At 41.4% G+C, this 17,646-nt stretch overlaps 1 protein-coding gene across 3 annotated transcripts in view; it reads left to right on the forward strand.

Annotated features, from left to right (window-relative positions):
* The window catches only part of USP13 (ubiquitin specific peptidase 13), a 133,019-nt gene that overhangs the window by 37,807 nt on the left and 77,566 nt on the right, over positions 1-17,646 (forward strand). For 2 of the 3 annotated variants that reach the window (XM_008957343.4, XM_014344459.4), the window contains 2 exons: positions 10,229-10,350; positions 16,152-16,294. In XM_008957343.4, the coding sequence (XP_008955591.3) occupies positions 10,229-10,350; positions 16,152-16,294 (265 nt within the window). The remainder of the gene's footprint in view (positions 1-10,228; positions 10,351-16,151; positions 16,295-17,646) is intronic. The other variant, XM_014344460.4, reaches the window with a different exon arrangement.

Consider the following 17,646-nt stretch of genomic DNA (forward strand, 5'->3'; position numbering starts at 1 on the left):
GAGTTTCACCATGTTGCCCAGGCTGGTCTGGAACTCCTGAGCTCAAGCGATCCAACTGCCTCGGCTGGGATTTCAGGCGTGAACCACTGCACCTGGCCAATTTTTTGCTGACTTTCAATAGCTGGCTCTTGCAGTGACTCACGCCTCTATTCCCAGCACGTTGGGAGGCTGAGGCAGGAGGATGGCTTGAACCTAGGAGTTTGAGATCAGCCTGGGTAACATAAAAAGGCCCTGTCGTTACCAAAAAATTAAAAAATTAGCTGGGTATAGTGGTGTGTGTCTGTAGTCTCAGTGACTTGGGAGGCTGAGGCAGGAGGATCACTTGAGCCCAGGAAGTTGAGGCTGTAGTGAGCTATGATTGCCACTGCACTCCAGCCTGGGTGACAGAGCGGGATCCTGTCTCTCAGAAAAAAAAAAAAAAAGAAGTCAATTTTTTTCTTTTTCTTTCTAAAATTAGCCAAACTACAGACTTCATTCAGATTTCATAATTTTTCTCCCACTCATGTCCTTCCTTTGTTACAAGATATGATCCAGGGTTCCGCATTGTATTTAGTTGTCATGTTTCTTTAATCCTTTCCAGACTCTGATCATTCTTCAGTTTTTCTTTGTCTTTAATAATTGTGACACTTTTGAAGAGTGCTGGTCAGTTATTTTGTAGACTAGACCTCAGTTTGGCTTTATCTGATGTTTTCTCATGAAAAATGTGAAGTATGTACGTATGCATTTTTGGAAAGAATCCTACAGAGATAGTGTGCCCTTCTTAGTGCATGGTATCAGGGGTACATGATGTTAACATGTTGTCATACTGGTCATGCTGAACTTGATCATTGTTAAGGTAGTGTCTGCTGGGTTTCTTCACTGTAAAGTTATAGTGTAATTAAGAAATATTTTGAGAGTGATACTTTGAGACTGTGCTAAATATTTTGTTTCTCCTCAAAGTTTTGCTCACTAATTTTAGCATCAGTGGACCTTGCCTGCAATAATGATGGCTCTAGTGTTTGACTAATGGTGATTTGAAAATTTCCCTTATTAGAAGGGCCAGTTTTGTTTATGCAAGTGACTACTGATTTCTATATCATATAATTATGGTCATATTAAGCTTCTGATATGGTTTTCTCAAGCGAAAAAGTGGTTTGATAATATTTGACCAAACAAGTTTATGTGCCTAAATGCCTCAGATTATTGTTTGAAAGGATTTGCAAAATTGTTTCCATAGTATGATTTCATTTTTGTAAAAAAATTCTATACATACATATACATATGTATATACAGATATAGACATGTATATGTATGTATGCATGCATGTATGAATGTATATCTGTGTGTGTGCACACACTTCTACACACACATACACATGTGTACATATATAACTGGGAGATCAGAAGAGTCTGGAAGAATACTCCAAACTGTTAATAGTAGCTCTTTCCCGGTAATAGAATGGAAGTGATTCTGATTTTCATCTTTTTGCTTCTCTATATTTAAACTTTTTCTGTAACAAACATGTTACTGTGATGAAAAGACACATGAATTATTTGAAAAGTGAAGCCATTGAAAACTGTTGTGGAGCTGAGTTTCTTTCCTGGTTTGATTCTCAGTTACTCTGTGCTGGATCCAACCTTGCTGTCTTCTCCTGCTTCTCAGCTCATGCTTTTCTGTACGAGGCTTATCTGCAGTTGGTTCTTCTACCTTGGCCAATCTTCCTTACTTCTCAACCTGTCTTTGGACCACAACCCAGTTTAACCAACTAAACCCAAACCAAGTTAGCATGAACCCCAAAGCTGAAATTATTGAATATCTTCCGATGCTTTGGTTATTAGTCTTCCAGCACCTTTGCACTAATATAGATCATATGATTTCGTTTGAATTAAGTAACGTCAGCAGGTTCTTCTTGAAGGCAGAACTAACTAAACATTTCGACTTACCATTGTTAATTTTTATTATTTTCTTTGGTTGAATGAAGAAGTTAGCTGACCTTGGCCTTTAATTTTTGTGTCTTCTTTTCATAAGACCTGGAGGTTTGATTTTTTTCTAGTGATTATTTTGGTTGTAGAGGATATTGTCAGGAAACTGTTTTAGAAATTAATTTGAAAGTTAGCACTGAGGTTTTGTGCTTCAAACTGTGTGGACCCCTTCCTTCCATTCTTCCGTAGGGGACTACCTACCATTTTGTTTCAGTGAGGCTTTTTCTACAGGTTATTCTCTGTATTCAGGCAAGATTTCATATCTTAGAAAACCACAAGGTGCATATAGAACTCACAGCCCCAAAAAAGTGTTCTATGACTATATTAATTTAAAAATGAATGCCATTAGCCCCACATTCCATTTCTCCCTATTGTTTTATATCCAGGTTCTTTACAAATTTACCTCCGTCATCCCAGTAGGAGTTCTTTCTTTTTCTGTTTTTGAGACAGGAACTCATTCTGTTGCCCAGGCTGGAGTGCAGTGCCACAATCATAGCTCCCTGCAGCCTCACCCTGCCAGGCTCAAGTGATCCTCATGCCTCAGCCTCCCAAGTAGCTGGGACTACAGGCACACACCACCACACATGGTTAATTTAAAAAAATTTTTTAAAGTGATGGGGTCTCACTGTGTTGCCCAGGCTGGTCTTGAACTTCTATGCTCAAGCAATCTTCTGACCTCAGTCTCCCAAAGTGCTGGGATTACATGTGTGAGCTGCTGTGCCTGGCCAGGAAGTTATTTTTTACAGGAATTCATTTTTTGCAAGTTCTGATTTAAAGCCCCCTCAACTGGTGCTTCTCATCTCCTAGGAACAGGCACTTTTCTCTTGTCACATTGGTCCCAGCCCTGAGTTAATGTGACCTATAAATTAATTTCAGTGATGGGCTGTGTATTAGGGTTACATCTGGTTTATGTAACTGTAAATTTAAAACACTAGTAACTTTGTTTATTTATTTATTTATTTGAGCCGGAGTCTTGCTCTGTCACCCAGGTTGGTGTGTAGTGGTGCGATGTCGGCTCACTGCAACATCCGCCCTCCGAGTTCAAGCAATTCTCCTGCCTCAGCCTCCCGAGTAGCTGGGATTACAGGTGCCCACCACCATGCCCAGCTAATTTTTGTATTTTTTTTTTTTGTAGAGACGAGGCTTCATCATGTTGGTCAGGCTGGTCTCGAACTCCTGACCTCAGGTGGTCTGCCCACCTTGGCCTCCCAAAGTGCTGGGATTACAGGCATGAACCACCACACCTGGCCTATTTATTTTTGAGACAGCATCTCACTGTGTCACTCAGGCTGGAGTGCAGTGGCATAATCATGGTCACTGCAGACTCGGCCTCCTGTAGGGCTCAAGTGAACCTCCCACCTCAGCCTCCCAAGTAGCTGGGACCACAGGCATGCGCCACCATGCCTGGCTAATTTTTGTATTTTTCTGTGAAGACAGGGTTCTGCCATGTTGCCCAGGCTGGTCTCAAACTCCGGGGCTCAAGTGATCTGCCTGCCTTGGCCTCCCAGAATGCTGGGATTACAGATGTGAGCCACTGTGCCCGGCCGATTCTGGTAACTTTAAACAAGATAGATGCTTATTTTGCTGTCATATAGAGGATGTTTGGAAACAGTAAGTGCGGTGATGTGATGGCCTCATGTTCACCAGGGATCTAGGCTCTTCCCATATTCCTGCTTCACCCTCCATCCTGGCCCATGATTTCCAACCTCATGGTCACCTTACGGTCCAAAATGGCTACTGGAACTCCAACCAATCACATCCTGATTCTGGAAAGCATGAAAGAGGAAAGGGGAGGCCGGGCGCGGTGGCTCACGCCTGTAATCCCAGCACTTTGGGAGGCCGAGGTGGGTGGATCACCTGAGGTCAGGAGTTCGGCAGCCTGGCCAACGTGGTGAAACCCTGTCTCTACTAAAAATACAAAAAATTAGCTGGGCATGGTGGCACATGACTGTAATCCCAGCTATTTGTGAGGCTGAGGCAGGAGAATTGCTTGAACCTGGGAGGCGGAGGTTGCAGTGAGCTGAGATCGCACCATTGCACTCCAGCCTGGGCAACAAGAGTGAAACTCCGTCTCAAAAAAAAAAAAGAAAGAAAGAAAGAAACAAAGAAAAGAGGAGAAAGAGGAAGGACAAAATAGTCTAATCTCCCGGCAGAGTCACCTTGCCTTTGTCAGCCTTCTCATAGAGCCCCCAATCAGTTTACGCCTCTCTGGCAGAACTTGGTCACGTGGCCACATCTAGCTGCACAGGAGACTGGAAAATAAAGCCCACCAACGGGCTCCACTGAGTAAAGTTGGGGTCTCTTATTAGGAAGAAGGGGACAGTGGGTATTGGGAGGCAGCTAGTAGCCTCTGCCACAGTCTCTTTCCCTCAAAGGGATGCTGGGATTGTTTCCTCATGGAGAGGAAGATAACTCAGAGCTCTCTTGCAGTTTCTCTGTTATTTTTTGGCTAGGAAGTACTATTTCACTGGTACTGAAATGAAATTATGATGCTCCTTCTTCCGCTTCGTGAAGCAGATGTAGGTGGCCAATGCTTTATCTTGGGTGGAGGTGTTTTATTCCCATTCATTTGATGACTTTGTGAATAATTCCTTTTCCATCAGCTCAACAGTGACATTGAAACCATTGAATCATTGGGTTACAACCTGCAATTGACTTTACAAGGGAAGCTGAGGCCACTGGCTGGTGCCAAAAGGCTTCCTGGTGTCCTGAGCAGCACCCTGCCCCTCAGTGGTCAAATCACTTTCCCTGCATATTACTTTGATGTTCATTCAAGTGAAATGACCTCAGTACTAGCTTTTGCTGCTATTTTTTTTTTAACTAGCAACGACAATTATTGGTAATTGAAAAATCATTTAAATTCTATACTTTTAAAACATTTAGGATTAAAATTTTTTTTCAATATGTACCTCATGGGTAAAGCTTAAAATTGAGAAGTTATAAAGGGCTCCTCAGTGAAAATTAAGTTTTTTTCCCCTCCCTTCCCTGTATCCTAGCCACTTGGTTACTGCCTCCAGAGACAAATTTTCTGTGTGTACATCTTTGTATATATTGTGTATTTTCTCAGCGATTGTCTATACATAAGTAATGCTTTTAGATTTCTTTTTTCTGTAGTCCCTAGGGAGCCATTAACCCTTCGGCTCCCAAATTGTGTTCTGAGGCACCCTAGAGTGCTACAGTGAGCTCACCAGGGCACTGAAGGATATTTTAAGTCTCTGAGGGAACATATTGGTGCTCAAACATTGCATGAACTAAACACAGTGTAGTTTTACTATTAGGTTACCCTGTATTCCTTCCAATAACTCCATATCTTTGTAAAATTAGAGTTTTTTTTTAGTGGTTTCTGTGGTAAAAGTCAAGCACCATGTGAAAATCAATGTGAAATAGGAAATAAGGGTGGCAGTGGCGGATCCGATTCAGGAAAGTTGTGCATTGCCCAACAGCTGAACACATCCCATTAGTGAAGGACTGGGGCTATTTCAGAGTAAAATATTTTTTCTTTCAACTTATACGTATTTTTTGCTAATGGTTAATTAGTTGTTAGAACATAAATACTTAACAAGTTTTTTTGATCTAACTACTAAATAAACAGAGCCATTAGGCATTTTTTTTTTTTTTTTTTTTTTTTTTTTGAGATGGAGCCTTGCTCTTGTTGCCCAGGCTGGAGTGCAATGGCATGATCTCGGCTCACCGCAACCTCCGCCTCCCGGGTTCAAGCGATTCTCCTGCATCAGCCTCCTGAGTAGCTGGGATTACAGGCGCCGGCCACCACACCTGGCTAATTTTTTTGTATTTTTAGTAGAGACGGGGTTTTGCCATGTTGGCAAAACCTGACCTCAAACTCCTGACCTCGTGATCTGCCCACCTTGGCCTCCTAAAGTGCTGGGATTACAGGCGTGAGCCACTGTGCCTGGCCAGGCATTTCTTTTGGCTTAGGGTTGCTGTGAAAAAAATTGCTGGGATGCTTAGGGGTGCTGTGAACTGGGAGAGTTCAGCTAGAAAGGGACACTATTAGGTTGTGTTGTAGAAAGATAACTTGGAAAAATATGAAAGTTGGTGAGTTTGGGGTATAAGCTGATATGAAAGAGATAGTAGAGAAGCGAGGAGGTAAGGGAGTTCTGGATCCTTCAAGAAATACCCTATGGCTCATAATGTGATTCTGCCCTAATTCCATATATATATATTTTACAATAAAGCTACAAATATGCATAGATATGTAAATAACTGGTAATGCATTTAATTTAAAAAATACCATATGTTTGATACATCATAAAAAACAGTGTTAAATATTTACATCTTTATGGAGTCTGTCCTAGTTTTCACAAATAGGTGTAAAGGAGTTCAGTTCTCTGTGTCTGAAAGTGGAACTTCCAAGGAGCCACCACTTCACCTCAGAAAACTTAAATTCCACTTTTTTTTGGCTTAGACCAGGTGTTTAAACTTGTTAAGGAATAGATTGAAAACAGAAAATTTGTGCAAAGTTTCGCTAATGGGCCTGTTCAGAAAGTTCATCTGCCCCTCTGATAACCAGAAGGTTCTAATAAACTACATTTTGCTATTTCTTTCTGAAGTGGGTAAAATAATATGTTCTTTTGAAGGTAAATAGTTGGTTAGATTTTGCAGCCCTTGGACAGATCGCTTACCTCCAACAATTAAAGTTAATATGGTCAGGGTGAGAGAACACTGACCTGGGAATCAGAGCCCTGGCTTTGTGTAGGGACCCATTCATTCCTTCACTGTCCTCCTTCATAGCTTAGGCATCTTGGGGAAATGGGTAGTCCTAGCCACTTCTCCCAGGGATCTGGGAGGATCATCGAAGCAGAGTTTATATTTATTTATTTATTTTTAAACTTAGAGAAGGCTTTCTTGGGTATTGCCACTTAATAGCCACAATAGAAGGTAGCAGCTGGGGAGAAGTTGGGGGTCCCTAGGGTATGATTACTCTGTAGCTTCTTCAACTAAATATTTTTGGGGTGATGAGACATGATTTAGAGATGTGGAAATTTTAGGTTATACTTAGGGCTGTGGGGTCATATGTGTTCAAGAGGAACCTTAGATTTGTCCCCTAAAATCAGAATGTAGGTTACCTCTGATGGACTTTTCCCTAATTTGGATTAAGTTTTTTGGGAAAGATCATGCCCCTCTTCCATTCCATTGAATTAAAAGTAAAAGTAAACTTAAACTAAGTGTAAAGAAGCACAACAAAGTTCTGCTTTTCTGCATGACAGCAGTCTTGCTTCCTCTTAAACGTGTGAGTCGCCAATTAAAATACAACGCAACTCTTTTGATATTCTTGTTTTGCTGTTGTTTTTAGCATGTTGATGTTATTGACTTCCTGAAGTCCCCATTCACAGACATTTACAGGGTGTGTGGTGTGTGCCGGGCACAGTACAGGGGCTAGGAACATAGGACGTAAGACTCATTTCCGGCTCTCTGAGCTTACAGTCTAGAAGAATTTGAAGGTTATAACTTCTGAATACTCAGATTTCACAGAAGATCCCCACATGGTATCATGGTCTTGCAGCCAAAGGGAAGGGAAGGCACTTTTGGTTGTGTTAGTTGTCAGGAATAGGGAGAAGGTGATGATGATGATGGTGATGGCGGCTATTGTTTGTGGAGTCCCCTAGTACCTACCAGATCCTGTACTAGGGTGCCTTAAAACTTTATCTTGTTTAATCCACTTAACAGTCTTGTGGGGTAGATATCTATGGCTTACAAGAAAAATGAACTTAGAAACAAATTTTCTAGGGTTACATAGCTAGTAAATGCCAGAGTGGGTTTTTTTTTCTTGTATTTTATTTATGCCAGGTAAGATTTGAATTAACTTTAAATGAGCATGTTTTCTGTGGAAAGGAGACAGATAATATCTTGTATGAGCTGAATCCGCACACAAAAACACAAGATTTATGCCCTGGTTACTTAAAATTGTTATATATACAATATTATAATAAAGAAAAATTTAAGAATAAAGTTCACTCACTCATTATTTCCATTTGTTTAGGTTTCTTTCTCATTTTTGTCTATGAGCATAATATAAAGTCTTTACAGTGAAGATGAATTTTGTGTTTTCAGCATTAACATAGCATAAACATTTTCTGTTCCTACATAGTCTAAATAACTATGATTTAAATAATATTCTATTGGGTTGAATACTATTTTTTTTTTTTTTTTCTGAGATGGAGTCTTGCTCTGTTGCTCAGGCTAGAGTGCAGTGGTGCAATCTCGGCTCACTGCAACCTCCTCCTCCTGGGTTTAAGCAATTCCCTGCCTCATCCTCCTGAGTAGCTGGGATTACAGGTGCGTGCCACCACACCTGGCTAATTTTTGTATTTTGAGTAGAGACAGGGTTTCACCATCTTGGCCAGGCTGGTCTTGATCTCCTGACCTCGTGATCCACCTGCCTCGGCCTCCCAAAGTACTGGATTATAGGTGTGAGCCACCATGCCTGGCCGGGTTGAATACCTTTTTTTATTAAACATTTAGATTCCAACTTAAAAAAATATAAATATTGAAGCATTCACATTTTCATAGTATATAGAATCTTTCTTTGAATTATATCCTTTAAATTAATGCCTGTACTTACTAATTAAACTTCTTTAATATTACATTTTGTCAAATGAACCTCACTTCTATTGCTACCTAGTAATGTTTGGTTTGGTTCTTTATTTTGGTATTTCTGACTCTTACAATTTAGAATCTTTTATTAAAACATTGAGACCAGGCGTGGTGATTCACGCCTTTAATCCCAGCATTTTGAGATGCTGAGGTGGGGGGATTGCTTGAGGCAAGGTATTTGAGACTGGCCTGAGCCACATAGTGAGACCCTGTTTTTACAAAAGATAAAAAAAATTAGCCAAGCCTGGCAGTCCTAGCTTCTCAGGAGGGTGAGGTGGGAGGATAGCTGGAGCTTGGGAGTTTGATGTTGTAGTAAGCTATGATCACACCAGTGGACTCACGTCTGGGCAACAGAGTGACACCCTGCCTCAAAAAAAAAAAAAAGCTTAGATTGCATTTTAGCTGTATCTTATTTATTTATTTATTTATTTATTTTTACTACAAACTGCCCTACCTTTGGGAATTTAAGAGCAGAGCTGTACACAAACATATACTAGGTTTTTGATTGAAAACATACAAGGTAATAACAGAATCTAGATCCTTTGGTTCTCAGGTGGCTGCTTCATTAAGTAAAATAACTTTCTTCTGTCTATAGAGCCTATGTTTCTGTGTGTGTTCATGTACCTGTTCATGTGTAGGTTTGTGTGCATGTGAGTGGAATAGCTAGCTCTTTGTCACCATAGTTCCAAGCATAAATATACAAACATGATCTGGGATGCTGGCATCCCTGTGAAAGTGATGCTGAAATGTCCATATAAATATTGTGACAAGACATTTCCCTGAGCCTTCGTTTAACCTTTACCAGAGATGAAGCAAGCAAAGAGGGGACGACTTGATAGATAACAGGCTAGAGGAGCTCATCTTCCTTACTGAGAATTCTCCACAGCCAAGGACAATATGACTACTCACATTATAGGGCTTCCACCTCGGATCTACTAGGCAATAACTCAACACTTTAAGAGAGGGAGAGGGAGAGAGCAAGAGGGAGATTTTGTTTTTAAATAATAGCTAACATTCATTGACTACCTATTATATGCCAAGCCTCTTGTTCTTGTTTATCTCCTGTATAAACTATGTGAGATACATGCTATTATCTTCATGCTATAAACGAGAAAACTAAGGCTTAGAGAGTTTATGACTTGCGCAAAGTAACATTAAGTTTTGGAGCTAGTCTTGAACCTAAGTTTGTCAACTCTAAAACCATACTTCCATATTATGATGTTGCGAAAAAAAACCCCAAGAAACCAAACAACCATTCCAGCCTATTGTTGTGAAATCAGGAACCAGGTACCTGACACATCGTAATTACCAATCCTTGCCTTTTTAAGAGTTTCTAAGAAATTTTCTTTCTGAGAAATTCCTTCTGAGAATTGAGTATCTTGCACATTTGTCTATTTTAACTGTAAAGCTTTATGAAATGGCTCAGTCTTCATACATCAGTCACTGATACATAAGTATTCATAACTTGATGGAAAGGCCTGCTATTGGTGGTTGAGGACAGATGGACGGCCCTGTCAGAGGAGAAAGTTGTAAATGTCACACCCTTGGTATTTCATCATCACCTTGGATTTCTGGCTTTTCCAGTGAGTGCTGCCATAGTGTGGGATATTATTTTCCTCACTTCTTGTTCTTTGTTTTTGTTTTCTCCTCAGATCTAGATACTGATGACGATTTAAATAGCGACGATTATGAATATGAAGATGAAGCCAAACTTGTTATATTCCCAGATCACTATGAAATAGCACTACCAAATATTGAGGAGTTACCAGCCCTGGTCAGTGAGTGTGCACGGCTGCTAGCTAGATGCGCATGGCTCTGTGTCAGGTGTGTGTGCGTGTGCGATGTGTGTGTGCGGGGGTGGGGTGGGGTGGGAAAAGCCGGTTGAATGAGAGAAGAGGATGAAAATGAGCATGAACACGCACATACCTCTTCTCTTCTGTGACAGGAGTCTTGCCGGCTTACATTTCAGTAGTGCTGGGCCTTTTGCTGTCTCTTACTTCAAGTGCTGTTAGGGCTTTGTTGCTCATTAGCTGGTCTCTTCCAGGTTGGGCTGGCTTCTTGCCTCCTAAATCACAGTCTGTTCCTTAGATTTTCAAACTCTGCACCCCAGATCTACAGGGACTGCTGGAGAGGGACTCTTTTCTGATCAGAAGGGATAACAGTCTTTTTATCATGTTTATTATGTTGGCCTTCCATGTAACATTTTGTTTGGAAAAAAATAGAAGTGCTCCACTGCTGAAACAATAGCGACGCAGTTACAAAAAGAACAAAGCATTTAGCAACTACAGGTCTGCGGGAGCTCTGGCATTAAGTGAACCTTCTTTTCAGTTTTACTCCCTACGTGAACTAAGACTACTTCCTAGGTTTTAGATATTTTTAGCTGTGAGCTTCCCCCTTCCTCTTCCCTTCTCTTTTCTTCCTTTTCCTTTCTTTCTAATCCAGTTTTGTGGACGGACCGTAATTTTCTTGAATGACTTGAAGCTGGATCTGCTGGTAGTGATAGAGGGAAGCCAGGTTTTGTTTTCCTTCGATTCTCGCGTGCTGGAAGTGGGCGCAGAGTTCCTGTGGGGACCCTGTTTTTCCTGCTCTTTGCTCATTTCTTGTATTGCCTGTACCACTTTGTCCTCTTTCCTTTTTTTTGTTTTGGTCTCCCATTTCTTTTTCTTTGTTTTTTTTCTTTTTTGAGACGGAGTCTCCCTCTGTTGCCCGGGCTGGAGTGCCGTGGCGCGATCTTGGCTCACTGCAAGCTCCACCTCCCGGGTTCACGCCATTCTCCTGCCTCAGCCTCCCGAGTAGCTGGGACTACAGGCGCCCGCCACCACGCCTGGAGAATTTTTTGTATTTTTAGTGCAGATGGGGTTTCACCATGTTAGCCAGGATGGTCTCGATCTCCTGACCTCGTGATCCACCTGCCTCGGCCTCCCATAGTGCTGGGATTATAGGCGTGAGCCACCGCGCCCGGCCTGGTCTCCCATTTCTTTTCCTCTTTCCATTCTGTGCACACCTTGCCTTCCCAGAGCCTGGCCACAGATGGCAGTGGGGCCAGGGTGGGTTGAGTTTAGACATGCCTGCTCATTTTTTCCCTCCTCAAACCATGCCAGAACCAAAGCCAGCTCTTTAGGTCCCAGAGTCTTCTGGGCGTTGCATGACTCTCTCTGTAGCCATCTGCTCGCTTGTCCCTGCCAAGAGGGGACATTTGTGCTTGGGGTTTCCATGTCACTAGGGACTCGGTTTCCACCATTCATTCTCTTTTGCCCCAATCTACTTTATATCTAAGATCACAGAAATCAGAATTTTGTGTATATTTATTTATTGTGCCTCTTCTTTTAGTACTAAGTGCACAGTGTTCAGTAGGGCATACGGAATTAAATTACCTTTGCTTTCTCCAATTCCATGTTGACTCATGTGGCTGTTACCAAGGTTAAAATATATTAGTGGACAAAATGGCCTTACCTCATCCCATTACCTGAAATTATATACTAATGCTTATATTTCTGTAATACTGAGAGTTCTTACTGCCTTGTTTAATATAACTCTTATTTCTGCTGTCAGAAGAGAAGAAACATTGTGAATAAATGTTATGATAAATTATTTTCCTTTCAGCCCCTCATGAATAAGTCTTTATGTTAAAAAAATTAATAAAAAAGCCTTTTCTTATTGTTGTACTTGGAGTATAATTTGAAATGTGAATAGTCTTATTTAAAATAAGAGAAGTGCCATAGAAATCTGAATCCAGCAAGATATATCATCATTTTTACTATAGAGTCTTTTAGTATTAAGAAATACTTTAAGAATGAAAAAAGAAGAGAGAATTATTTGGAAGATGAGGGTGGGGAGATAAAAGGAAAAGCCTGGACTTATCTGATGGTAATGGATAGGATTTATCTACATAGAAGATGCTAGTTACTATATTTTCTTTTCATGCTTTTGCTATATTTTTGGTGTTCGACAATTCTCTTTTTAAACTGTTAAATAGCAAAAATTATTGAGCTCAAACCATCTAACCAGGTGATTCTTCCTTCATCTTCTGAGTGTTTTAGCACAGAAGAATTTCATTTTCAGAGAGTGACTCTATAGGTTCTACCAGAAAGTTAAAGCACCTCTGGGTGATGCTGGGTTCACAGAGACATAGCACTGTGAGCTCAGCAGGGGTCTTAGAGCTTGAAATCCAATGCCTTCATTTTTGACATCAGGAATTGGAGCAGTGCTGTGCTTGTAAATGTTTAACAACAGGCTCCCTAGGGAAAAAAAGCCCTGTTTTGTAGTGTCTGCTGATTCCATGGTATAAATACTCCCACCATGACTGATTTCAGGTTATCAATGTGACGTCACTGAATGCGGTGTTGGAAAGAGATTGGTAGTAGCAGACCATTATACAGAATTTCCAGCATTCCGCTGACATGCATGTAAATAAAACCTCAAGAACACATAGATAATAATGAGATACAGTAAAACAATTAGGAAGTGAAGAATTTTTGATTATATGTCACCTTTTGAAAACATTTTATTTAGTCGTAAGTTTATACGATTTAACGTTTTATAATGGCTGTGTTTAGCAACCATCTTGCTGAATTTCTTAAAATTTAAAGCTGGACTCTTATGAGCCAGTTTGAGCCAGTTCCAGTGCAGAACTGAACTGGAGGCTTACGAAGGCTTGGGATGGAGCCAGGACTAGTACCAAGGTCTTTTCGCATCACTTGAGATAACATATCCAGGGAAAAATAGTTCACAGTGTGATTACAGGATGATGGATCCTGACCTTCAGCTGTCACCCATAAAAAGGGCCTTTAAGTGATTTTGGATGATATTCTGAAAACACTGGATCAGTGTTTGATAGGCCCAGAAGTCTAAGGATGTTTTGTTGGTTGTCACCCACAAAGATATTCAAGGACAAAGGAGAAGATTCTATTTGAGTCTTGTTCAGAATCACAGTGCACTGCAAACCAGAACGTTTAGAAAAGATCTAGTAGGGGTGGAGACAGTCCTAAGGAGGACACAGACATGATTTGGGTAGTTGATGAAACAAACAAGGAGGTTATAATAGGTCACACTCAAAAGATTAGGAGGCTACACAACAGCCTCCTTACTGTGGTCTTTCCTTCACGCCTGCCCTCTTCCCTGCACAGCAGCCAGTGTGATCTTCTGTGAAGATTAGATCCTATCCTTCTTCAGCTTAAAACTCTCAACGCTACTGACCGATGACACTGGGCTACTCACAGTCAGGAACAAGGAAGAAGTCCTGGCCAGAAGTGCTAAGGTGGCATGTCCCAAACCCATAAAGCCTGGAAGGGGCTTGTGGTGAACTCAGCTCTATTTTCTATGGACATTTCTGGAAGGTGGTGGAGGATGAGTTTTCAAAATGGAAAGAAAAAGCTAATTATACAACAGCATTTGTAGTGGGAGATAAATGGGCTTTTGAAAGGCTTAACTATATTTATTAAGTCCCGATCTCTAATGGATTATAAGCTTGTTGAGGCCGGGGACCTCCTCCTTGTTCCTGACTGTGAGTAGCTCAATGTCACCAATCAGTAGTGGTCAGTATAACCTTGGAGAGTTTTAAGCTGGAGAAGGATAGGATCTAATTTTCATAGCAGATCACTCTGGCAGATCACTCCGGCTGCTGTGCAGAGAAGAGGGGCAGGGCTAGAGGGAAGGCCACGATAAGGAGGTTGTTGTGAAGCTATCAGGGAACCATGATGGTGGCTAGGACCAGGAGGGGTGGGGTTGGAGTGGACATGAGGCCCATCGCCGGGCTGCTAGAATTGCCTGTGGGCTAGGTGGGGGTGAAATGGCAGCTGAGGGAACTTCCTCCATTGTTTCTTGTTCCTTCCTTGGTTCTAGGGTCAGAAGCCAGGACCCTGACACATGGGAAACTGCTACTCAGGGGAAAATGATCAGCTCACTGTGCAGGATATTAGTGATGTAGATTACAAATTTTGTTATTTATTTATTTTTTTACAGTTTAGTGGCGTTTATTATATTAGAGTTGGGCATCCATCACCACTATCTAATTTTAGAAGATTTCTCTTGCCCCACTAAAAAACCCATACCCCTTAGCCATCATCCTCCAGCGCTTCCTCCATGCTCAGCCTGTGGCACTCACTAATCTACTTTCTAGCTCTATAGATTTGTCTACTCTGGACCTTTCATATAAATGGAATCATGTAATATGTTGCTATTTGTGACTGAATTTTTCACTTAGAATATATTTTCAAAGTTTATCTATGTTGTAGCATGTATCAATATTTCATTCTTTTTTATTGGCAAATAACATTCCATTGTATGTACATACAACATTTTGTTTTAGATTCTATTTGTTATGTCCATAAGCATTTGGGTTGTTTCCATTATTTTTATTTTTTATTAAAAATATTTTTTTTTGAGACAGGGTTTCTCTCCTGTTGCCCAGGTTGGAGTGCAATGGTGTGTTCTCAGCTCACTACAGCCTCTGCCTCCCAGGCTCAAGCGATCCTCCTGCCTCAGTCTCCCGAGGAGCTGGGACTACAGGCGCATGCCACCACACCTGGCTAATTTTTGTATTTTTAGTAGAGATAGGGTTTCACCACGTTAGCCAGGCTGGTCTCGAACTCCTGACCTCAAGTGATCTGCTGGTCTCGGCCTCCCAAAGTGCTAGGATTACAGGTGTGAGCCACCATGCCCGGCCCCATTTTTTTGACTATTCTGAATAATGCTATTATGAACAGTTGTGTACAGGTTTTTGTGTGGACACATATTTTCATTTCTCTTGGGTATATACCTGTGGTAGAATGGCTGGGTCATGCGATAACTCTGTTTAACCATTTGATGAACTACTGAACTGTTTTCCAAAGTGGCTGTACCAGTTTACTTTGCAACCACAATGTAAGTTTTTAAAAGATAGCTAGAAATAGCTTATAGCATTAAGCCAATAGCACATTGGCTAATAGGCATATGGCCAGAATCAATTGGGTAGGGAGAGGGCAGAGAGTCTGTTTTCCTCCTCCCCTGTGGTCAGTTGGTGCTGAGCAGTTCATCACAGATTTGCTCATGATGTGGACTAATCTGGCACAGAGACACCCAGGCATGTCCCTGTCCAGGGTCACATTTGCACCAGATTAAGAAATGGAGCCATGCTGCTTACATTCCATTCAAGTGCCCTTGACCGCATGCCATTGTGTGATGAGTTGAGGATATTGGATATCTGAGTGTACATTTGTTATGAGGAAAACACACCACTTGGGTAAATCCTGGGCATTCCTGTATCTAATTTCACCCTTGCAAATTGTTCACCTCCTACTTTTCACCCTGCTTGCTAAGTGGTAGGAATTGTTAAATCTGACCTCTAAGCTTGGGCTTAGAAAATGAATTTAGTTTCTTGCTATCTGTGACATTGTCAATACTACAAACACTAGGCCAGGGACAAAACCTAGCTTGATCCAGGGAAAGTGCAGGAAAACAGGATCCCTCTCTTGCGACAACTACGCTGTTTGCGTTTCTTCAGTTTTTAAATTCATATTCTAGTGAATTTGCTATTCACTAGCAAATCGTTATTTTCTCAAACTGTTTTTATATATTACATCTGGGTTTGTCTTATAGGTAACAATTGCTTGTGATGCAGTTCTCAGCTCAAAATCTCCATACAGAAAGCAGGACCCAGACACGTGGGAAAATGAATTGCCAGTATCTAAATATGCCAACAACCTCACCCAGCTGGACAATGGAGTCAGGATTCCTCCAAGGTGAGAGTCAGATAGCAGAATGGAACTTTACTCCCTAAAACTGTCCAAAGGAATATTTGTTTTCTACTTCTTTTTTGAATAGGAAGTTATATTTTTTCTTACCAGATGCCTTTTATTAAAAGTAAATATAAAACTTCTCTAAAATTGTCTGTAGCTTTGTAGTAGATGCTGAATGTGCCCAGTCCATACCCCTAAGCCCTTCCCTGCCCTGAAGCTGCCAGTTGCAAGCACTCGCAACGCTTTGCATGAGAGCTTTTTCTGCTTGCTGAAGCCAGTTATGCCGGTGCACGGGACAGTCAGAAACACCAGAGTGAAGCTCCATCCCTCCTCCTGGAGCAGCCCTAAACCGGTGACTGTGGCATGGGTGGATTAATACCCCAGTTTTCTGCCCCTGCAGGTGGGATATCTGTCTCTTGCAATTCCCCATGTGGCCTGAGCCCCAGTCGCCCACAGTGTACATTTGCTCACTGACATATCCTGTACCAGCTTCCTACCCTTTCTTGCCTTTCTTCCCCACTTCCCTGGGATCACCTCCCGGACAAGCCATTTACCTTCACTTTTTTGTCTCAGAGTCTTGTTTTAGGGCAGTCCAACTTACAAGTCTTTGGTTGTCACATTTTGGCTGGAATACTCTTTGGGCTCCATTCATATCTCCTCTTATTAGGTGCTGGTGTGTTTACAGAGGCAGGCGTTGGCGGATAGGCAGATGGATTAGGAATGTGTCTGATTTGGTTGAATCCTGACAGTTGCATGGCATTCACCTTCTGTGTGGTCTTTGGAAACGAGAGTTACTTCTGGACCTCCGTTTCTCCGTTTGTAAAAATAGAGATGGTAATACTGATGCTGAAAGGTGTTTATTAGAATTAAATGAGACTTCTGTAAGGTACTTGGCATATAGTTGATGTTTAGCATTTAGTCAAGTTGGTCTCCTTTCTAATTAATTTAGATTTGCAGTGTAGTCGGATTTGTATAAACTAGCTTTACTGTATGTGATTAATGCTTTAGAACTTTAGTCATTTATACACACAGGATCCTTAATATTTTAAACTCGTTCAAGCTCCATTGTCCCTCATAGAGGAGTTTTAAGGAAATGAGCTCCTCTCCTAGCCTGAAGTTTTGTGTCAGTTTTCGAAAGTAAAAAAGCCACTTGGAGATGCTGGGAGGGGCTAGTCCACATCTGGGAGGCAGGCAGGGTGCTGAGTGATCCTGCTACTCTGGGAGAGGAACAATAATTTTTTTTTTTTTTTTTTTTTGAGACAGAGTCTTGCTCTGTCACCCAGGCTGGAGTGCAGTGGCACAATCTCGGCCCACTGCAACCTCCGCCTCTCAGGTTCAAGCAGTTCTCCCTGCCT

This window comes from Pan paniscus, chromosome 2 (genome assembly GCF_029289425.2).
Source record: "Pan paniscus chromosome 2, NHGRI_mPanPan1-v2.0_pri, whole genome shotgun sequence".
NCBI lineage: Eukaryota > Metazoa > Chordata > Mammalia > Primates > Hominidae > Pan > Pan paniscus.